General features: G+C 41.3%; 1 protein-coding gene across 1 annotated transcript in view; it reads left to right on the top strand.

The window, feature by feature from the left end:
• LOC126234931 (uncharacterized) overlaps positions 1–27,101 on the top strand; it is a 152,140-nt gene that overhangs the window by 109,856 nt on the left and 15,183 nt on the right. Inside the window, exon 4 of the mRNA XM_049943671.1 lies at positions 21,090–21,288. Within this exon, the coding sequence (XP_049799628.1) occupies positions 21,090–21,288 (199 nt within the window). The remainder of the gene's footprint in view (positions 1–21,089; positions 21,289–27,101) is intronic.

Here is a 27,101-nt window from a genome sequence, read left to right as displayed (position 1 = left end):
ACGGAAGTGAATAAAGACATGGGGTCACGACATTGAGCAATGGGTAAACAGACTAATGATAAGGATGAAGAAAAAAACCTAAACTACGTTCCGGGCTGCTACGTCTGCCATTTACGCAATCCTTTCCCGACGCTCCGTCGGATAGACGCGGAGGCGTTTCCAAAAGACTGTGCCTTCACGTGATGGTCACAGACCAAAGTAGTATTCCACACCTCTGAGACGTAAGAGGACGGATGCGTTGCTCAGTGTCCCGTCAAAAGGCTTTGAAGCCCGGAAGTGTGACACAACACCGGCGGAAACCGGGGGATTGTTTTTTCCGAGACTTTCCTCTTCCTGTTTAAGTCGTCACGCTTGTGAAACCCAGGGCACTCCCTGAGTAAATGGCAGCTTGGACATCGTAACTCATAACGGAAAACAATAAACAGCCAAAATTCCGTCGAGAGACGGCCTCTTGAATCAGTGATAGTGGAATAAATTTTCTTAGGTAAAATTTTATCTCCACGAATCAGAGTGATCTGTATGTAACAGGTGTTTTAAAAGAGTGTCGCGTATTCCTACTGGAGCCAGTATTGGTCAACATTAGAAGGAAGTTCGTATAATTGTATCCTCGGAAACCAATACCTGTTGAGATATGTGCCAATCTGCCGACTCATTCCCACCTGTCTGTTTCGTAGAGGCAAATATTACAGGCAGTACTGCATGTCGTTGCCACGCCTCCTTCAGCTCTTTCAAATATTATTATTGAGTCACATGCATTGGTCACACGCTCCTATAAAGTCAGCACATTGTCACTGCGTTGGGCATAAACCACTGCCTTTAAATGTCTCCGTAGCCGGAAATCCAAACGAGTCAGGTCTGGTAAAAGCGGTCCATAGCTCATCAGGTATTGGGCTTCGGACATGTAGGGCCTTGTCTTCTGGTTTTGGCCAATACTACTTCTTACAGGCATAGGTAACGGTTTTTTTACCATCCTGTGTAGGTACTAAAGACTGTTCGTCAATCTCGTTGCGTAAATAAGAAACCTTTGCCCAGCTTGTCACATCAGATGGGAAAGTGTTCTTTGCTTCTTTCCAAGTGCATTAGGCTATGGTCCAGCGTCAAATCTAACACATTCACAGGCTTTTTCGACAATACTTTTCGTTCCGTAGATCCAAGTTGAAGAGACCCACAAGGGTCTAGAATACCTTGAGGAAAGTGAATTTCCTCCGTAGACTGTTTTTTAATAAAAAATTGATATCATGTTTTTGCTTTTAGCTAATTACGGCCCATTTGGCATTTTTAAACTATCTGTCGCAGTGAAAAACTGTAGCCACATAATATCTTATCTTCCACACCTTTATGTAGAGGAAGCGCATTAAGATTTATTACGATTACGGTGATAACGAACATACCTATCACAGGTGTAAGTTAGGGATGTATTTTTCTCATTCTGCATACGGAATTCGCATTTGGCTGAGCGTAAGACACCTTTGTTAAGGACACCATTAGATCGAGCTTTCTCCACACAAATGTGTGCTTATAGCTTTTCATTGTGACAAATGTCCAAAGGGAGCGAAATTAGCTAATAGCAAAAGCATGAAATTACGTGTTTAGTTTGGATGGAAAATAAAAGGTACCTGCGCAGGAAAATGACTTCCATCAAAAAACTCACAGTGGCTTCGGACTCATGTATACAAATGGCTATTGATATAGAACATATCATAAAAATAAAAAGTACATGGCGTATATTTACTAGCATTTGCTTATGACATCGCAATCCTCTCCAGTAACAGGTCAGAAACAATCCATCCTCTAGAGGATCTCCTTGATAAAGCGAAAAACTGTATCTCTCCATTTCATACGTTATTCCTTAGAGTTTTATGAACCGTTATTCTTAACAATATGATTTCCACAACTTGTAGTTGGCAGTTATCTGTTTTAGTTTGAGTACATTTTTTGTAGTCTGTGCATATATCAAGAAATTTAAACCCCTAATCGAAAAACACAAATTTTCGGAGACGCCTATCCACCAGAATTCAGGATGGACGCTCCAGCCACTGACAAAACCAGACTGTCATTGACGAAGTGGTTTGCTCAGTAGTGGCAGTTAGCCTCGATATGTCTCGTGATCTGCATATTGAGAGTGGTGGCCGAAGCTGGTAATTTCATACCGAAATTTTGTGAGATGGTGCCAGAAAATAAATTATTTTCAAAACAGGATGTAGGGTTGAGTGAAGTTTTTCAAGGTTTCCCTAAAACGCCTGAAGTGAATACCGGGGTGAGTTTTTTGAAAAAGGCCATGGGCGATTTTCTTCCCCATCTTTTTCCATTTCGAGTTCGTGCTTCATCGCCGACGAGGAATTACACTCTAGCCCTCCTTCCTCCTAGCTGCTTCCTCGAGAAGATTACGGCCTAATAATAGCGCAGAAATGCGTCACAGTTTCAAAAACCCGCCCTTAACAGGTAACAAAATGCTTTCATTAATCAGTATATACCGCTAAATGGCGTTCTCCAGTTAAAAGGCGTTGTCTCAATTAGTCTGACATAAAAAAGAACTTTATCTCAAATTTTCTCACGTTACAATCGGCCGTAAATAGCCACATCGTAGCCCCACGCGCAGATTACCTATCACCGTTCATTCATAGCAGATTACTAGGCGCTCGTGATGTTCTATGACAGTTCTGGGGAAGTCTGAACATCGAAACGCGATACGCGCAAACGATGACTCCGCACGCCCGCGCGCATGCGCACCTCTCAGAGGTTGTCCTCGGCCGCGTTTCACAAGAGCGCGGCGCTGCAACGCCTGGCCGGGAGATAAGTTTTCCGTTTGCACAGGAAACCGTCTCTGATAGCTCGCATCTCGGCAACACGGCACTTCGAAACCGTCTCCTGGAGTGGGTTATCACCAGATAACACGAAACTGCGCCATATTTTTCCACGCTACGCGAACTGTTTGATCACTGCCTCCACTAGTGAATTACTGAGTTTCGCATAGAACCCGATATTGTGAGTATCTTCCTCCACTAAAAACTAGAGGAGCGATACAGTGTAGCACTACTTTCCGAAAGGCACAGAAAAAGTCGCAGAATAGCGATCCCTATCGATTCGATGAACAATATACACTACTGGCCATTAAAATGCTACACCAAGAAGAAGTGCAGATGATGAACGGGTGGGTATTCATTGGACAAATATATTATACTAGAACTGACATGTGATTACATTTTCACGCAATTTGGGTGTATAGATCCTGGGTGTATAGATCCTGAGAGAACAACCACCTCTGGCCATAATAACGGCCTTGATACGCCTGGGGCATTGAGTGAAACAGAGCTTGTACAGCGTGTGCAGGTACAGCTGCCCATGCAGCTTCAACAAGATACCACAGTTCATCAAGAGTAGTGCCTGGCGTATTGTGACAAGCCAGTTGCTCGCCCACCATTGACCAGACGTTTTCAATTGGTGAGAGATCTAGAGAATGTGCTGGCCAGGGCAGCAGTCGAACATTTTCTGTATTCAGAAAGGCCCGTACAGAACCTGCAACATGCGGTCATGCATTATCCTGCTGAAATGTAGGGTTTCGCAGCGATCGAATGAAGGGTAGAGCCACGGGTAGTAACACATCTGAAATGTAACGTCCACTGTTCAAAGTGCCATCATTGCGAACAAGAGGTGACCGAGACGTGTAACCAATGGCACCCCATACCGTCACGCCGGGTGATACGCCAGTATGGCGATGGCGAATACACGCTTCCAATGTGCGTTCACCGCGATGTCGCCAAACACGGATGCGACCGTCATGATGCTGTAAACAGAACCTGGATTCATCCGAAAAATGACGTTTTACCATTCGTGCACCCAGATTCGTCGTTGAGTACACCATCGCAGGCGCTATAGTCAGTGATTCAGCGTCGAGGGTAACCGCAGCCATGATAGTCGATGCTGCTGCAAACGTCGTCGAACTGTTCGTGCAGATGGTTGTTGTCTTGAAAACGTCCCCATCTGTTGACTCAGGGATCGAGACGTGGCTGCACGATCCGTTACAGCCATGTGGATAAGATGCCTGTCATCTCGACTGCTAGTGATAGGAAGCTGTTGGGATCCAGCACGGCGTTCCGTATTACCCTCCTGAACCCACTGATTCCATATTCTGCTAACAGTCATTGGAGCTAGACCAATGCGAGCAGCAATGTCGCCATACGATAAACCGCAATCGCGATATGCTACAATCCGCCCAGCCGGCCGCGGTGGTCTCGCGGTTCTAGGCGCTCAGTCCGGAACCGCGCGACTGCTACAGTCGCAGGTTCGAATCCTGCCTCGGGCATGGATGTGTGTGATGTCCTTAGGTTACTTAGGTTTAAGTAGTTCAAAGTTCTAAGGGACTGATGACCACAGATGTTAAGTCCCATAGCGCTCAGAGCCTACAATCCGCCCTTTACCAAAGTCGGAAACGTGATGGTACGCATTTCTCCTCCTTACACGACGCATCACAACAACGTTTCACCAGGCAACGCCGGTCAACTGCTGTTTGTGTATGAGAAATCGGTTGGAAACTTTCCTCATGTCAGCTAGTTGTAGGTGTCGCCACCGGCGCCAACGTTGTGTGAATGCTCTTAAAAGCTGATCATTTGCATATCGCAGCATCTTCTTCCTGTCGGTTAAATTTCGCGTCTGTAGCACGTCATCTTTGTGGTGTAGCAGTTTTAATGGCCAGTAGTGCACTATCCTCTCCTTTATTCTACGAGGACTGTTCGAAATTGGAAATGGAAACCACAGTTAAAATCCGAGAAGCTTTGCACACATATGTTGGGTATTGTCTCTAGTATGCCCGTCGCTCTTTTCAGTTCTGAGTGCACAGAGAGCGCTTAAAGATACCTGGGGAATAGTGTCTTCCTCCAAGTATCGGTGTCTGCCGAGAGACTTCCCCTGATGTCATGCAGCCCACATAACACAAGTGTCAAGGGTTTCCTCCTTGACAGTTCTCGGCCGTCTCTGCAGGGGTAATGAATATGATCCTACAGCGGAGTGATGACTATGCAGAGAAGTAGCTGGAAGATGTAGTAGGGGTATTGAAAATAAATGGTTTTTTATTTTCGCAGTGGTTTCAGTTTTGCGAGTAATCAGAAAACTTTACTTTCCGAATAGACGTTGTAGAGCTGAAGATAGCCTAATTCGGAAGAAAACATTTAAATAAAAATAGAACATGCTTTGCTTATAACATTATAAAACAAGATCAATATTGTCGCCTTCGACACAATGCGGCCTATCTATATGCTATCGAGTCAGAACAGGCGTTACACTAGAAGATGGACTATGTTGTTAAATTAGGTTTGAAAATGTGAATAGGCCAAGAAAAACGAAAAAAAGGATGCAGTAACTTGGTTAATAAAAAAACGTATTTTACGGACTATATTGATCATTTTTTTCTTCAAATAATTGCCTCCAAAATTCACTTGTGTCTTATACCCAAAGTTTATATAAAAATGTCTAGTGTTTGATTTAAAATTCCCGCCAGTCTTAAAAATGGCCATATATTCAACACCGCGGGAGACTTATGCCTGTCTGGCCACATTGGATTCAACTGGAAGCAGCATTGCGCCGATGCGAGGTACATAAGTTGCAGGGATTCACAAGCTTGGTAACACGGTCTCGCTCCCGCCCCGTCATAACAAACCTAGAACATTGTCTAGCTTATGAGACGTCGCTGCAATCTTCGGTGCCAGTAAACTTGAATTGAAACTGATTTATGTTATCGGGAACAGTACAATATATTTTTAGTACTAGTAAGTTTCGTAATGAAAAAAAAATAAAAGCTCTTCACATGATGCGGGCTATAAATGGAAAGTAATAGCGTATGCAGAAGAAAATGGATACTGAGCGGGTGAGCGGCATTTCGGCCCTCCACCACCAGAAAAAACCATTCGCCATTGGCGAGCTAGTAAAGAAGGACTCAAAAAATGAGTAAGACTAAATGTGCGGAATGAAAAATAGCCAAAACTATAAAATGGATGGATTCAAGGACGCAGTCAAAATGGCATTGGAATTAATACAAAAATGATTCAAATACACGCTGGTGAGCTAGCGCTACAGTGGAACTTAACAGACTTTAAGGATGGAGTTGGTTGGTGCTACAGGTTTATGAAGCACTGTCTCAGATGACGATTTTCAGGGATTTTAAAGGTCAGTTGCGTTTTATAAACTAAGAATTTTTTTAGTCTGGCTTTGCAGTCTAACAATAAAAATGGTAAAAATTTTATTTTCTTAAATTCCCTAAAAATTAAGTTGCGTCTTATAGTTCGTAAAATACGGCAGACAGGATGTTTCAATCTCTTCGCTTCACGGGGAACAACTTTTGTTAGAGACAAAATGTTGCCTGATGCTTCCCGGCAACATTAGGCGCCTGGGACGACGAGATTTCACCGAACTTGCAGGGTCTAATAGGCAGGTGTGCTATATACTACCTATCCCAGTGAACTGATGCCTGATTTTCAAAAAGAGAACCTTAAGAATGAGCGTGTCTGACAAGGGGACCATCAGACCTGTTAATCATGGGCTGTGATGAGTCTTAGGTATGTTGTAGAGGGACATGTCCTGAGTGCGTGGCTAGCTTTCATTACCTATTTTCTGAGGAAACAGGTATGGAAGTCTTATGCCTATTTCCTATGGCTGTAACGTTAGTCATGATTATATCAAGCGAGCGTAGCGCAGCGGCAAATTTTTGGCGCCGATCACGTTAGCGGTACGGGTTCGAATAATGGCCGTGTACTTTTTTCCAGATTTGATAGTAGAGAATATCTTTAAATAGTATATGCAGATGCAGAAGGATTCTGGATACAGACAAAAGTACTCATCAATAATTAATTTTGATCTCGATTATTTAATTAACACTGACCAAACCGGTTCTCATTACCAGTCGACGTACGATTGGTCCCATGCAGAAGAAGGCGCGAAAACTGTCCCTGTACAGAAAAAATATTTGAACAATATTAGTCGTTCCTTTACAGGACAGTATGCTGTAACTACGTCAGGAAACATATTCCCGTACTTTTTCTTGTGTTTGGGAGAATCATTCGGAAAATTTGGTTGGATTGCTCAAAAAAGAAGTGACCCATAAATTTAAAAAAAACTGACCTGCACGAAATCAGGTAAGTTCACGAGAGTACTGTATTGAGAGTTTCAAAATCTGTCATTCTTCTGTACGTGGGACAAGATAAATTTGTTTATATTTTACATACTTGGGGAGGGCTGACTGATCAGACAGTATACGGGTAAATTAAAGATGAACCAAAAGCCTGCACCGTAAAAATTATCCCACAAAGATGTATCCCACTTTGTCATCCACGTGACTTTTAATTTTACAGGCAGGTTAAAATATTCACGGAAAAAACTATAAATGCTGAAGACTAGAGAAATCGAATCGAGGGAAGAGTTCGTAAAAAATACATTTCCTGCTGTGACATTAACTCAGTGCAACTGCTTTTACAGGATGATGTGCATCGAAGTCGATCGAAGAAAGAACAGTCTTTTTCAATTTAAACTAACTGTGTTTGTGGCATCACATCTGAAAAATCCGTGTGCCTGCAAGACAATAGCTTTATCAAATGCGTGTGATGGTCTACGAATCCGAGTTTCGATTGCTTCTACAACAAACGCCATCCGGAATACAGTAATATCAGAAATTGAGTCCGCCTTGATGCAAAACATCTTGTTATTCGTTTATTTCTTTATTATCACAAACTAGTTTCGGCGACAAATATCACCATCATCAGTGGGGATTTTTAATCTAAAACATACAGAAAATAGCATGGTTATACAAACATAGTAAAACATTATTACATTTTTACTATTCGTCTTTTGAAATACATTTTTCTATGGATACTTTCATACTACCTTATTCATTGTATGTTACGGCATGTTTTAAGCAATTATTGGCGCTGTTTGCGACATATTTTCTATGCTCTTTTTTCTGTTGCTGTTTTTTACTCAGTGAACATCATCTCATCTGCAACCATGTGAGCGGCTGTTAGTAAACAAAATACTAAAAGGTGAACTTCGTATGTCAGCAATATATACTTGGGGTTGCGGTAGTGTTGTGCTTAAAACATGCTGTAACATACAATAAATAAGGTAGTATGAAAGTATCCATAGAAAACTATATTTCAAAAGACGAATAGTAAAAATGTAATCATGTTTTACTGTGTTTGTATGACCATGCTATTTTCTGCATGTTTTAGATTAAAAAAAAACCACTCATGATGGTGATATTTGTCGCCGAAACTAGTCTGGGATAATAAAGAAATAAACGAATAACAAGGTGTTTTGCATCAAGGCGGACTCAATTTCTGATATTACTGTGTTTCTATGCAAACACGGGCCAAATGGAAGAGTTCCAAGATAAAATCATTGCCATCCGGAGTTCTATTCTAGCAAGCAATAGTGAGTGAGACGATTCCGTAATATATCCCGTAGCAAACTCGATACGCATCTGAAGAAAGTTTGACTGATTTATTAATGAAATTACCACGGCGAAAGTGACTATTCTTGCAAAATTTTGAAGGACATGTACTACTTAATGATACTCTGTAAGACAATATCGAAAAAAATTGAAAATAAAGTATAAGAAAGAAAAAAGCGTAAGTATACGGGCAGGATTAGAACTTTTGCCGCCAGCGTGATTGTCCCGAACGTTACCCAGTGCGCTGCACTAACTTGGCCAAAAGGCGATTAACGTTACAGGTATAGGAGGTACGTATAAAACTTCAGCATCGATGCTCTCAGAAACTAGATGCAGTCGCATGAAAAGCAGCTAGCCAGGACTCAGGAGAGGTATCTCTACAACATACCTAAGACTCATCAAAATATATGATTAAGAGGTCTGTAAGTGGGGGAAGATCTTTAGAAGAGGTGAATCAGGAACTTTAATTTTGCTGAGCCTGCTCCTTCCACGCAGAGCAGATGACTGGATTATGGGCAACACACAAGGCATGCACACACAGTAGAGTGCCTATGCCTTCATGCCTCTCAGGGGCATAATCAATACAAAAGGAACCTTAGCATCACCAGGAAGCGTGAGTGAACATCTTGTCTCCAACAAAAATCGTTCCCCATGATGTGATCAGTCGCCCCCTAGACGTTTGATTACCCTCTAGATGTTTGATGCAAAGACTTTGAAACACTCTGCACATAAAGTATTTAGTGTTTAACTGTTGCTGATAATTTAACAGTATTGTTTGGAGACACGACAATAGCAACAAGAAAGACCAATATTTTGAAAATATTGCGGAAAAAACGTGTTTTCAATTATCTTCCCGCCAAAATGGAATACATGATGTCTTTAAAAGATTATCCGACCTATTTGAACCCAAATTACTGAAAGATTTCAAAAAATCGACAAAATAACAGCCAAGAAAGAGAGCCAATAAGCTTAGGGAAAGAAAGACGAAAATGCATTATCCGTTGAGAGAGAGGAGAACCTCAAGAGAGCTATTGCGACCACCAAAATTCAATGGTGGATGCAGGGAGAGAAGTAATGACGATATTTACAGGAAAATCATGTAACCAAATGCAACCGTGAGAATATGCAAAACGATATTTTACAGGCATCTGGTTCGGATAATTAAACACTAGGATTGCAAGAGGATTCTCATACACATCAACCAGAAAATATTTACCTGGTAGAAATGAATCCGGGAAATCAGAAACTGTATGAAGAAGATGACCGTCGATGTCTGTGCAATACATATCGAAAGAAGGTTTTAGAATTGCATCTCCAAGGGAAACCAACAACGAAAACTCGAATGTTATTGTTAGTAATAGGAAACGACAACACTTTGAGTCAATTAAACAATATTACAATAACGTAAAGTTCAATCAGAAATAGTTTTTAACGTGATCCAAGGCAAGCCAACGTAAAAGTGTAGATAAAATATTGTGAATGGACTGTCATAAGACTTCCAGTTAGCTAAAGTGCCGACGATGTAATACGGCGTGGATAGAGAATTAAAACGTGATTCCAGACTGGCTATGTTTGAATGGAGATGTTAGACATGAACAGAATTAATAACAACATTCGCTGCCTTGAATAATTCTAGATTTACTCCTATACTCCATAAACCATCCTACGGTATGTGGCAGTGGGTGTTCCCACATCATTGTCAGATTCCTCCTCTTGTGTTCCAGTCGGGAATAGCACGCGAAAGGAACGGCTTTTGATTTGCCTCCGTATGACATGGAATCCCTCTGATTTAACTTGCAAGGTATTCTCGCGAGAGATATGGCGGAGAAAACAATACAATGTTTGACTCTTCTAGGAATTCATGCTCTTGGAATTTTAGCAGTAAACCGGACCGTGACGAAGAAGGCATCCCTTCTAGTCTACCGCTGGAGTAGGGTGAGCATCTCTGTGGTGATTTCGCCCTTACTAAATGAGACTGTGATGAAGCGTGCTGCTCTTTTTTCCAGTCTTCTCTATTTCTTCTATTAAGCCTATGTGGTAGGGATCCGAAACTCAGATACTGATCGAAAGAGAATTTTGTAAACTATATCATTCATGGGTGAAGTACACTTCTTGAGGATTCTTGTAATGAATTTCGGTCTCATATCTGCCTTTCTTACGATTACTGTGTGTGACTGTTTCAAATAATTCATCTACATCTACATCTACATTTATACTCCGCAAGCCACCCAACGGTGTGTGGCGGAGGGCACTTTACGTGCCACTGTCATTACCTCCCTTTCCTGTTCCAGTCGCGTATGGTTCGCGGGAAGAACGACGGTCTGAAAGCCTCCGTGCGTGCTCTAATCTTTCTAATTTTACATTCGTGATCTCCTCGGGAGGTATAAGTAGGGGGAAGCAATATATTCTATACCTCATCCAGAAACGCACCCTCTCGAAACCTGGCGAGCAAGCTACACCGCGATGCAGAGCGCCTCTCTTGCAGAGTCTGCCACTTGAGTTTATTAAACATCTCCGTAACGCTATCACGGTTACCAAATAACCCTGTGACGAAACGCGCCGCTCTTCTTTGGATCTTCTCTACCACCTCCGTCAACCCGATCTGGTACGGATCCCACACTGATGAGCAATACTCAAGTATAGGTCGAACGAGTGTTTTGTAAGCCACCTCCTTTGTTGATGGACTACATTTTCTAAGCACTCTCCCAACGAATCTCAACCTGATACCCGCCTTACCAACAATTAATTTTATATGATCATTCCACTTCAAATCGTTCCGCACGCATACTCCCAGATATTTTACAGAAGTAACTGCTACCAGTGTTTGTTCCGCTATCATATAATCATACAATAAAGGATCCTTCTTTCTATGTATTCGCAATACATTACATTTGTCTATGTTAAGGGACAGTTGCCACTCCCTGCACCAAGTGCCTATCCGCTGCAGATCTTCCTGCATTTCGCTACAATTTTCTAATGCTGCAACTTCTCTGTATACTACAGCATCATCCGCGAAAAGCGCATGGAACTTCCGACACTATCTACTAGGTCATTTATATATATTGTGAAAAGCAATGGTCCCATAACACTCCCCTGTGGCACGCCAGAGGTTACTTTAACGTCTGTAGACGTCTCTCCATTGATAACAACATGCTGTGTTCTGTTTGCTAAAAACTCTTCAATCCAGCCACACAGCTGGTCTGATATTCCGTAGACTCTTACTTTGTTTATCAGTCGACAGTGCGGAACTGTATCGAACGCCTTTCGGAAGTCAAGAAAAATAGCATCTACCTGGGAGCCTGTATCTAATATTTTCTGGGTCTCATGAACAAATAAAGCGAGTTGGGTCTCACACGATCGCTGTTTCCGGAATCCATGTTGATTCCTACATAGTAGATTCTGGGTTTCCAAAAACGACATGATACTCGAACAAAAAACATGTTCTAAAATTCTACAACAGATCGACGTCAGAGATATAGGTCTATAGTTTTGCACATCTGCTCGACGACCCTTCTTGAAGACGGGGACTACCTGTGCTCTTTTACAATCATTTGGAACCCTCCGTTCCTCTAGAGACTTGCGGTACACGGCTGTTAGAAGGGGGGCAAGTTCTTTCGTGTACTCTGTGTAGAATCGAATTGATATCCCGTCAGGTCCAGTGGACTTTCCTCTGTTGAGTGATTCCAGTTGCTTTTCTATTCCTTGGACACTTATTTCGATGTCAGCCATTTTTTCGTTTGTGAGAGGATTTTGAGAAGGAACTGCAGTGCGGTCTTCCTCTGTGAAACAGCTTTGGAAAAAGGCGTTTAGTATTTCGGCTTTACGCGTGTCATACTCTGTTTCAATGCCATCATCATCCCGGAGTGTCTGGATATGCTGTTTCGAGCCACTTACTGATTTAACGTAAGACCAGAACTTCCTAGGATTTTCTGTCAAGTTGGTACATAGAATTTTACTTCACGCATAGCCCTCCTTACGCTAACTTTGACATCGTTTAGCTTCTGTTTGTCTGAGAGGTTTTGGCTGCGTTTAAACTTGGAGTGAAGCTCTCTTTGCTTTCGCAGTAGTTTCCTAACTTTGTTGTTGTACCACGGTGGGTTTTTCCCGTCCCTCACAGTTTTACTCGGCACGTACCTGTCTAAAAAGCATTTTACGATTGCCTTGAACTTTTTCCATAAACACTCAACATTGTCAGTGTCGGAACAGAAATTTTCGTTTTGATCTGTTAGGTAGTCTGAAATCTGCCTTCTATTACTCTTGCTAAACAGATAAACCTTCCTTCCTTTTTTTATATTCCTATTAACTTCCATATTCAGGGATGCTGCAACGGCCTTATGATCACTGATTCCCTGTTCTGCACATACAGAGTCGAAAAGTTCGGGTCTGTTTTTTATCATTAGGTCCAAGATGTTATCTCCACGAGTCGGTTCTCTGTTTAATTGCTCGAGGTAATTTTCGGATAGTGCACTCAGTATAATGTCACTCGATGCTCTGTCCCTACCACCCGTCCTAAACATCTGAGTGTCCCAGTCTATATCTGGTAAATTGAAATCTCCACCTAAGACTATAACATGCTGAGAAAATTTATGTGAAATGTATTCCAAATTTTCTCTCAGTTGTTCTGCCACTAATGCTGCTGAGTCGCGAGGTCGGTAAAAGGAGCCAATTATTAACCTAGCTAGGTTGTTGAGTGTAACCTCCACCCATAATAATTCACAGGAACTATCCACTTCTACTTCACTACAGGATAAACTACTACTAACAGCGACGAACACTCCACCACCGGTTGCATGCAATCTATCCTTTCTAAACACCGTCTGTACCTTTGTAAAAATTTCGGCAGAATTTATCTCTGGCTTCAGCCAGCTTTCTGCACCTATAACGATTTCAGCTTCGGTGCTTTCTATCAGCGCTTGAAGTTCCGGTAGTTTACCAAAGCAGCTTCGACAGTTGACAATTACAATACCGATTGCTGCTTGGTCCCCGCATGTCCTGACTTTGCCCCGCACCCGTTGAGGCTGTTGCCCTTTCTGTACTTGCCCAAGGCCATCTAACCTAAAAAACCGCCCAGCCCACGCCACACAACCCCTGCTACCCGTGTAGCCGCTTGTTGCGTGTAGTGGACTCCTGACCTATCCAGCGGAACCCGAAACCCCACCACCCTATGGCGCAAGTCAAGGAAGTTATACAATTAAACAGAAACGGATCTTTCAACCCATTTATCCGCAATATATACGGACTGCATTAATAATCAGTAGCGTAAACACAGTTGAAAGTACACGATACTCGTAGCAAAAAGCTCTCGGTAAACACGGTCTCAAAAGCGCATATCCTTACACTAAAAGCAATGACCATTTCTTCACCTTAGTTACTGTGAAACAAATCTGTTCTTCTGCAAGCTCTTTGATTTGCATATTTTGGGAGGAGGTATATGGACGCGTACAAGAAACAATGTCCAATAATCATGTGCTCCAAAGTGCATACCTTAGGAGGTATGAGCACTTTTTCAGTAGAGGTGATTTTCACAGTAGCGATGATGAAGAAGAGCTCATAGCTTTTAACGTATGCGCTTTGGAGTTCACGTTTAAAGGACAATTTTTTCTCATTTTGGTCCAGACCACCATCTCGCAAAATATGGAGTGGACTGAGCATGCAGTACAAGATGTTTGTTTCACAGCATCGAAGATGAAGAAGTGCTCATAGCTCTTAAGGTATTCGTTCTGGAGCCCATGTTTACTACTCTTTTGCTTGAAGTATCGTGTACTTTCAACCGTATGCGTTTCCGTCATTAATTACAATATACCCTGTGTATAATTATATCCGTTAGATTCCTAGTCATTCACGAACGAACCGTTTTGCATCCGCCGGAGGATGACGTTCCTCAGGGTGAAATACTCACCTATCATAAAGAAGTTTAACTTGTGCATCTCCCTATATTCACATAAACCGTACATATTGCCACACCCTCTCCCCTTTCATAGACACTGCTTCACGTAATGGATGTTCAGATAACCGGACTTCTTTTTCGCTCACATTATTTGCAAATAGAATCGACGACAGGGGGAATGATGTTGGTGCTAATTGCCATCACCGTACAGTAAGCACTGGCTTAGAAAGCACGAATACGCTGCGGAAAAGCTACGCGTTTGTTTCAGAGTGCAAGAATTGTCAATTTTCTGGAATTCTTCCCCCTTTGGGTTTTCGGTGTGCTAACCTGCAAGATCTGCGGAGTATGGGAAGGTAACCACGACGTTTGCTCATGATTTCGTTCTACACAGTATTTTCTCGCTCAAACTAAGGAAATGGTCCTTGCAAGTGAACAGTAGCAGTGCTGCTTGGAACCAGTGTTCTGAGGTTCGGACGACACACCACGTGTTATTACACCTTCAAGAGTTTTCCTTCTACATCTAACCTCTGCAGAAGTATGATTCGCAAAAGGATACGGTGGCAGCCAGAGAAAACAATGAGACATTGTTGCATCTCCTTCTGTGGGAACCTTGATATCTTCCTAACCTTGTTTGTCAATTTATCATGCCTTTCAAACACCATGCACGTAAATGGGTAGAGTAAATAAGTAGAACGTCAAACTCACTCGTTTGACAAAAGAATAATTATTTTTAGCCTCTGCAATGTTTTGTCATTTAAGATGTGTTTATTCAAGTGGTCATCGAGTAAAGGCGGCGGCGTACTTATCATCCATTTATTCGCTCCTTCAAAACAAAAACAGGCCTACTGATAACACTGTATAGAAGATAAACATCAGTGTTACGAATCTGAGACACGTTCACAATGGCAGCTACTTGAGTAATATGCTTGGGACGCATAGTGTCTCTACATACAACACCCTGACTTCTGCTGCGACAGATGTTTTCTAGTTATGACTAGTGGTCTCACTGTTTCGACCAGCAAGCGAGCTATACCTCGTAATGACGACCTGTCCTTACTCAGTTAATCTTCTTCTATTTTCTACCTATTTATTTTTCTGTTTATCTATTTATCTTCTATCTATTCTATACATATACAATGCGTACAAAAAGAATCACATTTTAGAAAGCTCGTAATTGTCTCCCATTGCAACACATAGTTTGAAATATGGGTCAAAGGTGCCTACAACCTTCCTCTGTGATGGTGCAAAAGCGTGGCGCCCTGTAACGTCATCTTCGGGCTTGAAAACACTTCGAACAGCAACTCGTCTACTCAGAAGTTCATTTGAGATGGAAGGTGGGTTAATTATGTCGCATTGGCACCAAACTTCACTAAAATTCCAGCCCGTTGTGGACGTGTCACACTATGGGAAGGTCCTCGTACCCCTCTTACTCACATTTTACCCCTTCTTTTGACGCCTCTACGATAGAGGTCAGAACCGCGACACCCAGCGTTGAAATCGCAGGTTTTTGGCCGAAGAAAGAATTTCAGACACACCGCCGCTCATAACTGACATGAAAGTATTCAACAGGTGCCCTTGCCTTGGGATGTTGATTCCCACACATTTCGTGGTCGAAAACGATAGTTCTTGATCTTTGGCACTGCTCACACCCCTGGACGATTCAACTCAATGCCAAGGACATCATGCTGCTGTGACCCTATCCAATGCGATCTAACCACTTTGGAGTGTGTGCGATTGCAATTTTTGCTCCGGTATACAGGGTGGAACCACTGAGTATCATTTATGCCTATTCTATGAAATTTAGACGTGATCCGAAGCAGCCAAGGGTGTTTATGCTTTTCCAGCCCTCTTGTTTCGCACCCACCTGTGGCATCGTGAACGAAACGGGATAAGGCTATCGAAGCCCCCCTCCCCCCACCCTCCCCAAGTTCGCTAACTACATTGCTACCCACAGACCTTTGTTGAGCACATAAAAATTTACCTGTAAGAAACTTCGACACACATCCAGCTTAGTTGTGCTTTGTGGGTGCTCTAGTCCCTTCGACACCCATCAGGTGGAGTTGCCTGGACTCAGGCGTTAGAGTAGCCTTGAGACACCACTCAAGTGACTGGATGTCAAACTACCTGACAGGTACATTTCTAACGACCTCAACAAGGCGTCAGGATGGCACCGAGGTTGTTGCCAAACTGGGAGGTTTTAGAGGGATAGTTTGCCATTTTATTCATGTACATGTCAATCCTGCACACCTTCCATGACCACACCACAGGAGACGTGATACAGGAGCACAGAAAAAGCATAAACACTCGTTACTGCTTTGGTTATACTCCAAACGCAGTTTAAGTATGGAGCAGATAACATTTTGTGCTGCTTAAATGATTTAAGTTATATTGAAGTAATTGTATTTAGTTAACTACTGTTCTTCTCTGAATTGTTTCATAGCTGTATGCAGTGGCCTGTAAGCTATGCCAGACATTTCATCCAGCCATAGAAATTTTACGCTATCTGTGTGAAGCTGGGACATGTCGCTAGCAGTTAATCTTTTTAATTTTTTTTTAATTTTTCACGTGTACGAATAGTTCTGTGGGTTCAAACTGAGGAGCAAATCTCCATCATCATGGATCGAGTCAGTACACGAAACTGGAATAGATAGAATAAAATGTAGACAGGGGCTATACAGATGACAAGCCTCAAGTATCTATCATCAAAATCAACATTATAACACAGGAATTAGCTTAAGTTTTTTCCAAGAACTCCCCAACAGAACAGAAGGGGTGAGCCATAAGGAAATTCTTCTTTTAGAGTTGAACGTGCGAAGATCACTGTTAAGAGTTTTTAATTATTGCGGTAACTTATTGGAAATGGATGCAGCAGAATACGGCGCACCTCTCTGCACAAAATCAAGAAGGTACGATCCAAATGCAGTTTGGATTTCTGCCTAATATTAACTGATTGAACGCTGCTAATTCTTGGGGATAAACTCATAGAAACGACATTACAGAAAATAAATATCGAGAGGCCAATATCAGTATTCCCTGACTCCTGAAAAAGAATCTACAAGAGGTTCATGAACTTACACCTCATTGTGCTCGATTTTGCTCGTTTCTGAGCCAAAAATATACCCTTTGTGAATGGGAAAATATGCAGGAAAGACCAATTTTCGATTGGGACCCTCACTTATTGCAGCTAGTGTTATTATGGTAAATATAGCAACACTGAGTGTTTCAACAAGATCCTGAACATAGACTTTCCATGAAATTTTACTCTCTATTTGAACGTCTAGAAATCTGAACTGTTCAGACTCTCTAATTATATGCCCATTCTTTGTAACCAAAGTGCCAGTTTTAGTTGAACTGTGTGTTGGAAACTTTAAAAACTGAGTTGTACTGTGATTTAGCACCAAGTTATTTTGTATAAATCACGAATCTGTGTCTTGAATTGCATTATTTTATTCGCTGCCTGTTCTGCACTCAACATCCGTCATCACTAAGCTAGCATCATCAGCAAACAGAAATATTTTAGAATCACGTGTCATATTATAAAGCATATCATTTATAAACATAAGAAACAGAAGCAGTCCCAGCACTGACTCCTGAGGGAACCCTCACATAACTGTGCGTCACGTAACGCCAGCTACTTCCCACAGTCCTGAACAGGGGTCGAACTGCCTGTTTCTCAACCAAAAATACCCTTTGAGGATTTCTTCTGGAAAAGTAATTCTGGTTGAAGTTCGAGTTACTACTTAATTCAGTGACTACAGGTGATATGTCGCATGGTGACGATTCTGTATACATGCCACATACGTTTTCAAGATAGTAACAGAAACCGAGATGTCATGAGGATAGTACTAGAAATATAAAAATATGTAAGATAATATTATCAAAATAAAAAGTAAGTGGACTGTCTTCGTCATACATATTACACAGTATCACCCGATCTCAGAAATATGTGTGTTGAATCATGTATTGGTTAGGCAGCGTATATGAAAATTAATCAATATTTCTGTTTTCATGTTTTAATTAATTTATGTTTAATGGTAAATGTTTGTTGTGTGTAAATCTGGGCATCTTAACCTATTTTGTCAGAGATAATTCATTTACACTGGCAAATACCGAACACTACATTGTGCAGTACTTTCGTGTTAGAGGTTTGGTGCTATGAGTTCACGGAAACTATTCTACGAATTATATTTTCTCGCTGTGAATTTATGTTTCCAGCCTTCGGAATAATATTAGAAGGGAAATAGACACTGAAAACTTGAATAATACGCGTAAACGTTTTAAGTAAAGATATGTAAAGTGCTTAGTATTAACCCACGAAGCAGGAAATTAGAATCAGTAATGTTCTGTATTCAAAATTGCATATTATGCTGCATCAGAGACAACTTTTCTTATGTCTGAATTTTCTTAGGAAAATAAAGAGCTTACAGTCGGAAGCAATCGATCAGTTATCGATCGTGTGCTAGCTACCAATCTGTGTATACAGAAAGTGGTACATTTAAGATCATATCAGAACCTAATAAATAGTTAAGTCTAAAGAATATAGAGCCAATGTAAGGTGTGCTCCGTGATGCTCAGGGCAATACGACTCTGTTTACCAAAATGTGTAAATGCACATGGATAGAGTTTCAGATGAAACTTCTTTAGGGGACAGTGACACCTCCTGCGAAACAGGGCGAGCAGTAAAACTATGGTACTACATCTGATCTGATCGAACAGTTGGTTGATAGTGAGAAACACAGACAATGAGCTGAAGTTTAACTGTTTAGCCTTTGTAAATTTTTCTTTGATACGGTAAAGAAAAAAAATTCTATGTACGCGCCAGAACACCTCTGGGTCTAAAAATTTTCTGAAGCGTTCTAATTGTTGAACAATCAGAATGGCTGGTGACAAATCACTTAAGATGTCGTAAAAGCTCGTCACCGATATCAACATATTCCAAAAGATAATGACCAGAAAATTCTTAATGCATAGTACCTCCTCAAAGAAATACGCAACTCAAGCCATCATTGGTGCTACCATAGAATCAAATACACTGGACAGTCATTTGACTGTGTCGTAGCACATCTCTGAATAAAGTATTATTATAGCTCTCAGATGACTGTTAAATTGTTAACATAAGGTGGCGAGAACCACAGAAAATGTGATTTTCCATGGCAGAATATGCTTGCCCGGTGTGGTCCAGATCTGTACATGCCCGAAAGGTCTACCTTAGCTTAAATGAAAGATTCCGACTAATAACAGGTTGCATGAAACCCATACCGCTCGGTAAGTTATACTGACCCTACCTCACGAAGAGCCGTTCACAAACTCACTAGATAGCTTTCGCATACCTGCGATCAACGCCACTTCATCCGGGGGTTACTTTGGACCTGACGACCTTAAATCCCACCAGAGATTCTTGAATAAAGAAGTTATCAAGCTGCCAAAAAAGACTACCCTCCATTGAGGAGATGCTCAGTTAGAAAACGTGAAATGAAAGATTAGGAGTCCGCTGAACCGAATCGGAAAGGAAGTAGCACCAGGGAAGGCAAACCTGATCGAGTGGTGCCTCATGAATGAATGTGACAATAAATGTGACTGTGGCGAATATCAGTGTACGGAACATCTCTTGGCCTATCCTAAATGTACTAGTAAATGTACCCTCCACCAATTATGGCAGAAATTCAAGGAAGAATTGCACATAGCTCAATTTTGAACCGAAAAAGCTTTGATCTCCAGACACTAAAAAGCAAAGTAAGTATTTATTGTATAATCTAAACTTACGCAGTCCGATTCTGGACATTTGTTTTACAAGTATAGAAAATTAGGAGGATGCCTAGTAGGGAGACATGTGAAAACAACAATATGAAAGCATAAGCGATCTGAAGAAAGGAAATGCCCCACAAGACACTAGGATTATAATGAAGAGTAATGGCGGAACCGTCCGCTTATCTGTATTAGTGTTAGCAATATCTTCTATAGGGTGTCCCAGAAATAGGGTCAAAATTGTACAGATGGTCAAGGACCTTAAGATGAGTGCTCTGAGAAAAGGAACTAATGGTTGGAAAATGGATATTTAGCTTTGTACTTATGTACATGTGGTTAGGACACTACCAACCTCTTTCTCTCCATAAACATATTTTGTTTCAAACAACACTTTTCAGATGGGTACAAATTATTCATTATTCGTCTTGTGTTCGGAACTAACTAGTCAGCAGGAATTTTACACTGACACACATCTAAGTTAGAATAATGTAGACTTTCTACAAATTTCAAAATTGTTCTTGCCAAGGGGAAAGTAAACACAGTGGGGCTTATTATAACAAACAGTTCATGTAGTACGAATGGAAGACCAACTGTACATAATCCACCCACATATGACGGTAGTATGGCCGAGCCTCGTATTTACCAGTTGGATGTGAGATCCATATCAACGCACACTGCGGAGCACCATAACACATGGATTCAGTACAGTTGGCCTTCTTACACCAATAACTTCTTTTAATCTCAGTGTGAAGAAATTCATCTAGAATACAGACGACAGTGGGGCCACCAATGTCGATGCTGAAACGTTAACACTTTGAAACATGTGCCCCGCACCTATTTCAAATTCAAGACCTAGTGATGCATTCCCGAGCAGTGGTTCCTCATCTCAGAGTACTCACTTTTGGAGTGATCCTGTACTGCCTGTGGGATTTTGACCCTAAAGGTTTTGGACGGCTTGTGGAACGTGTGTGATGACTTTTCCGGCGGTGGGGCTGACGAGTGGTTTGTTCTGTCGGTGGGCAGCAGGCCGCGTGGAGCGGGTCATGCTGTGGCGCTTCCTGCTCAACCTGCTGGAGGACCCGCGCAACGAACCGTGCATCCACTGGGTCAACCGCGACCAGGGCATCTTCCGCATCCTCAACACCGACTGGCTGGCCAGGCTGTGGGGCCGCCGGCACGGCAACCCGCGCATGACCTACGAGAAGATGGCCCGGGCCATGAGGTGAGGTGCCTCCACTTGTCCTGCACGAGACTCACTCAGCACCCAGCCTCTGCTTTCGCACTCACTGCTCGGCTCTGGCTCTCCCAATCACTTTCCACTCCTCCCTGCATGAGCAAGGGATACTCGGCAGCATGTCACGAATGCACGGCTCTCCTTGACCAGTTCCTCTGTGGCTATTCCGGTGATGCCTTGCTTATTTTCATATTTCAGCAGGGCTACACATTAAGTTGGGGACTGGGGGTTCTAGCATGACCTAAACAAGAGCGTCTGATACTTTTGCATGTTGGAATATCATGGGAATAGGGCATAATCTCAAGAATGATACACTTCTTATCTGGAAAGTAGGAACCAGAAGCTTCAAATGTTCAAATGTGTGTGAATTCCTAAGGGACCAAACTGCTTAGGTCATCGGTCCCTAGACTTACACACTACTTAAACTAATTTATGCTAAGAACAATACACACACACACACACACACACACACACACACACACACACATGCCCGAGGAAGGACTCGAACCTCCGTCGGGAGGGGCCGACCAGAAGCTTGTTCTCCACTGTCAACAAACGAGGAAGAGATCTTAATCTGACTGGGATCATGTAAAATGTTGGACACCACAGGGTTCTGTTCTGGACCGTTACTCTTCTTCATATACAACGTGTTTGTTTTAACTTGACAGAATGAAATATCTCGAAAGCGACACATACTACGAAACGAATGTTCTAGGTGAAAAGTTAATATTGGTAAAGGGTACATCTGTCAGTGGTACAACTGGCCACCTCCTAACCACCTCTCCTTCGTGGGTGGGGTCAGCTTTGATTTTCAAATGGAAACAACCCCATTTTATTGCACATTCGGATTCTACGCCAAAAAATACTTACGGTTTACCAAACCATTGTTTGCCATTAGTGGTAGATAGCGCTGTATCTACAAATATCAAGTGTGCCTGTTCTTGCAGTTGAGATCAGAGGCATTTGATTCTACATATCATTTACGATGTAAATTTAAACCTTTGTGTTCTAACGCCTGATATTTGTGTTCAAACGGTACTAGAAAGTTGCAAATTTGATTGTATAATACAAATAACATGGCTAGAAATTGACATTTCCGGCAAATGAGCTACTTGTATGGCAACGTAGTTTTCTGTTCCCTACGGAGTTCATTGCGGTGAGTCCCCAAACCACTGGATGCTTTATTTCGGTAGCCGCCCTCGAGCCCCGCCATCAGGGCGACTGATGTCGGGGTATGTTACCATCCAACAGTGGTAACTCTGGTGCTGGCCGTTACACGGCGATCGGCTGAATACGAACGACAACCACTGTAATGACGTAAAACGTCCGTGAAGTGACAGTGAAAGGCACACCTGCCACGGATGGTCACCGAAATCAAGCATCCCGATGGCGAGAAGCAAGGGTACTCACCGAAATGAAGCATCCCTATAGAAACCACAAAACTATTGCGTCCATGTCGTTGTTCCTCGATCACATTACACGTAGTTTCTAGCCAGACGATGAAACGGCTAACCATGTTGTACTGTACAGTCTCATTTCCAACACTCAAGTAATGCCTGAACATCAATCTCAACCGTTAAAACACAAAGGTTTACATTTACATCATAAGTGAAATGCGTAGGTTCTTAACTGCAAAAACAGGCGTACTTTACATTGTCGATTACAGCGCCAGCTACCACGAATGGAACACAACGATTTGGTAAACTAAACGTGTTTTCTTGTATCCGAATACGCAGTTAAAATGGGGGGTTAACCATTTAAAAATCCAAAGTTAACTCCGCCCACGCAGGAGAAGTTGGTAGGAGGTGGCCAGCTGTAGCACAAAAAGATTTTCTCTTTAATAACAATAACTTTTTACCCAGAATATTCGTTTCGTAGGATGCGCCTCTTTCGAGATATTTAGTTGCCTCAACTTAAAACGAACACCCTATGTAGTATTGATATCGCACTTAAGATGACATTTATCTTTGCAGACGAAAAGAGTATTGTGAAAGACTTGGAATGTAATGTAAACTGTGTAGCAAAGAAGGTGGTCCATTACACTCGAGGGAAGTCATTTTCCTGCTTAGGCGGTTTTTATCTTGAAATAATCACTTTATTTCAAGATTTAGCTATGAACTAATTTCGCCCCTTGGGTATTTTCAAGTTAGAAATAACATCAAAGGTTACATCAGCTTCCTTAGAGGAAACAAGAAATGAAATAAAATAAGACATATACAAATATAAAAATTAACACATATCTGTTATGTGCATCACAGTAAAAATTGTAAACATATAGCATCATATAACCCACACGTCTCTGTGCATGCCGTAACATATCCTTAACAACGGTTCCTCTTAGTCATGGCAGTTACGCGCACAACATGCATATGCAACACTGTTCAGCATAATTCACATCAAAAAAGTAAAAATATGAATTTAGTGAGATATTATTGTCAAATTATGTTACAGCTTAGTATCTGTGATGTGAAATCTATATGAAGAATGAGAAAATGCAGCAGTTATGGGTTTTTGTCAATGTGTCAACGCACAACACATTAAAATACTTTAGTGTAACATTAAAGTGAAATTACACACGGCGGGCAATATCTTAAAGCCAAATTTGACAAAACAACTGCACCATCAAAAACCTAAGAAACCTTACACAAAAAGAATACACACTTGATCAACGATGTTACTACATATACTTAACCTAAAAGTGTGGAATATATGATACTGTATGCTTACAATATATTACTGTGATGCAATTAACAAAGCTGTGTAATTTTTTGTGTGTGCATATTTTTTATTTTATTTTTTTGTTTCCTCTTGAAGCTGTTGTAACTTTTGATATTGTTTTTATCACGAGGTAGGTTGAAAATGGCCAAGGGGGAGCAATTAGCTAATAGCTAAATCATGATATAAAGTGACTATTTCAAAATAAAACAGCCTGTGCAGGAAAACGACTTCCCTCAGGAAATTCACAGTAGCTTTGTTATACAAAAGACTGACCCGTAATATCAGCACCTGTCTTTCAGAGAACAGAAATGCTTAACTGCAGCTATAGGTAGTGCAAACAGTTTAAGACACGGAACTATTCTAAAATCGAAACTGAATGTAGATGAAAAGATTTCCTGTAAGTATCACGTTAATAATCTTGTGCACAAACGTAATGCTACTACTTTCACTATAAGAATGATCCCTACCGACTGTGACATTTTGCATACTTGCACCCTGTTATTTCGTGTGGTGTTGTATTTTGGAAGAACTCTTTGCACTCACCAAGAATAGTCTTAACAAAGAAAATCAGACTGATCCGTGCTGCGACCTTGATGTAAAGCGTTGTTCAAGTATCTAGGAATTAAAACTCTGCCATCCTCGTGCATATATCTCATTGTTAGATTTGTTGTTTAAAATATTAAGGCATTCGAAAAAAAACTGTAACATTCATTCAGTGAACACTAGATGGAAAAGTAATATCCACCCGGATAGCACCTCTTTAACTAATGTACAGAAGAGGCCTGTGCGCTATTCAACAGGCTTCCGGCATAACTGAAAAAAGTTGAGTGATAAACCCCAAGCATTCAAATTTAAATTGAAAGGTAAATAAAAAAACTGCAGTAGACTCTAAGCTTTGTCCGACGTGAGAACCGTACTAATACTTTAAAGTGGATGCAGCCGGGTACAGTAGTACAGTGCAGCCAATATTACGACAGGTGACATCTAAATCAAAGTACTAAGTGTACTTAGATCTGTTTTACGTCTTCTACTTCATTGACAATTGACGAAGATAGTGAAGACAGTAGCTATATGGTAAGGAAGCTGTTTGCAGAATATGAAAAGTGAGATTTAAGACTAAACACAAAGATAAATAGGCGTATGACACTGGGTAGTGACGAATAGCATAAATCAGCTACTGGGAGTTTCAGTATTAACTGTTATTCTTTTTTAAATATCTGTATAGTATATGCTAACGGCCATGCCGCAATGGTAACACCGGTTCCTATCAGATAACCTAAGTTAAGCCTGTCAGGTTGGGTTAGCACTTGGATGGGTGACCATCCGGTCTGCCGAGCGCTGTTGGCAAGCGTGGTGCACTCGGCCCTCGTGAGGCAAACTGAGGAGCTACTTGATTGAGAAGTAGTGGCACCGGTCTCGTAAACTGACTTACGGCCGGGAGAGCGGTGTGCTGACTACATGCCCCTCCATATCCGCACCCATTGACGCCTGTGGGCTGAGGATGACACGGCGGCCGGTCGGTCCTTTGAGCCTTCCAAGGCCTGTTCGGACTCAGTTAAGCTTTTAGTTGAGATGTAACTATATAAATGGAATGAATGTAAAAGATACTAAAAATCGTATTGGACAAGTGTATTCGCCAAAATAAACTCAAAATTTTGGAGCAATAAGATCACAAATAAAACTAAAAGATTATCTGCGAATCAAAAGCGGAAATAATATGTATGTGAGAGTCATGCACTTGAAAAACAAGCAGCAGAAAGAAATGCAAGTGATATCTGTTGAACTACATTACTGGAAACGAAAACAGAACATCAAGGGTCTAAAGAACAAGGTCTAAAGAACAAGGTAGATGAGCTAAACTATGCATGTTCTACACCACTCCGAACACGACATAATCGCAGGAATAGAGAAGTTAAATGCCAGGGATTAACGACTAGCATTATTTTCGTGTGGAACCAATACGGAACGTACATAAAAGTTGTCACAATGTCAAAAATATTGAAACAAGCAGCTTTGTCTAAATCTACCCTAGGAACATGTACTTATGAGTTGTTACTGCAGAATACTTATCTTATAATTCTAAGAGTCTACAGATCTGCTGCAGGAAACTTTCAGCTGCTTATCTCACATTTAGATTCTTTATTGAGTGACGCATCACACAACAAGAAACAGTAATTTGTGTAGATTTCAATGAAGGTTTCTTAATGTATTCTGACAGAAAAAAATGTACTGGTATCATTATTTTCCTATTTCAATCTGATTTCAGTACTTAATTTTCCAACTTGTGTGCAGTAAGCTAGCAGAATCCTGACTGATAACATTTTTGTAGATCATGCTCAGTCTGAAGCAATTAATGTGCACTCAATTATTGCAAATGGACAATTGATGGAAATAAGCAGTGTGTCTTAAGAATAAGATAATAGAGATGGTTGGGATAAGGTATATTTGGAAAGAGATGCTGATGTGAAACTCTATCAAGTAAATAGTAAATTTGTGTCAATATTTGAATATAGATTTCCTGAAAATATTAACTAGGAAGTGTACTTCTCACTAGGTCATTTCACCTGCTCTGGTCAACAAAGTTCAACCATTTCTTCCAGGGTGTTCCTCTCCATCTTGTCCCTCTAGGTTTGTGACAACGAATTTGTCTTGGAAATCCATTCTTATCCATAGTAGCTACACATTCCCAGCATCTGTTTCTGTGCAGGTCTATTTTCTTAGGCACTGAATCAACTTGTAATTCATTTCTAATGTCTTAATTTATGAAGCAGTGTTCTGCAGTGCCCTTTAACACTACAGAGCCATCCTATTTCACAGCCAGGATCCTGCTCACATCCTTTCGGTAGGAACCCAGGGGTCAGATCTGTACAGCATAGTAGACAGTGCTATAATTTCGTAAAAATTCATCTGCGTTTCTTTCGTGCCTTTTTTTGGAACTTATTTTTTATTTGTTCCGCAGATTGTGATAAATTTTATGTCCTTGTTATCAATTTCATTGTCGAAGTTTCGTTGCATTTTATAGCCGAGATACTGAAAGTGGTTTACCTTTTCCAGTATTATATCATTTATTACACTTTTAGATC

This window comes from Schistocerca nitens, chromosome 2 (assembly GCF_023898315.1).
Source record: "Schistocerca nitens isolate TAMUIC-IGC-003100 chromosome 2, iqSchNite1.1, whole genome shotgun sequence".
In the NCBI taxonomy this organism is placed as follows: domain Eukaryota; kingdom Metazoa; phylum Arthropoda; class Insecta; order Orthoptera; family Acrididae; genus Schistocerca; species Schistocerca nitens.
Note: the sequence above shows the minus strand (reverse complement) of the source record. Positions and strands in the feature narration are given on the sequence as shown.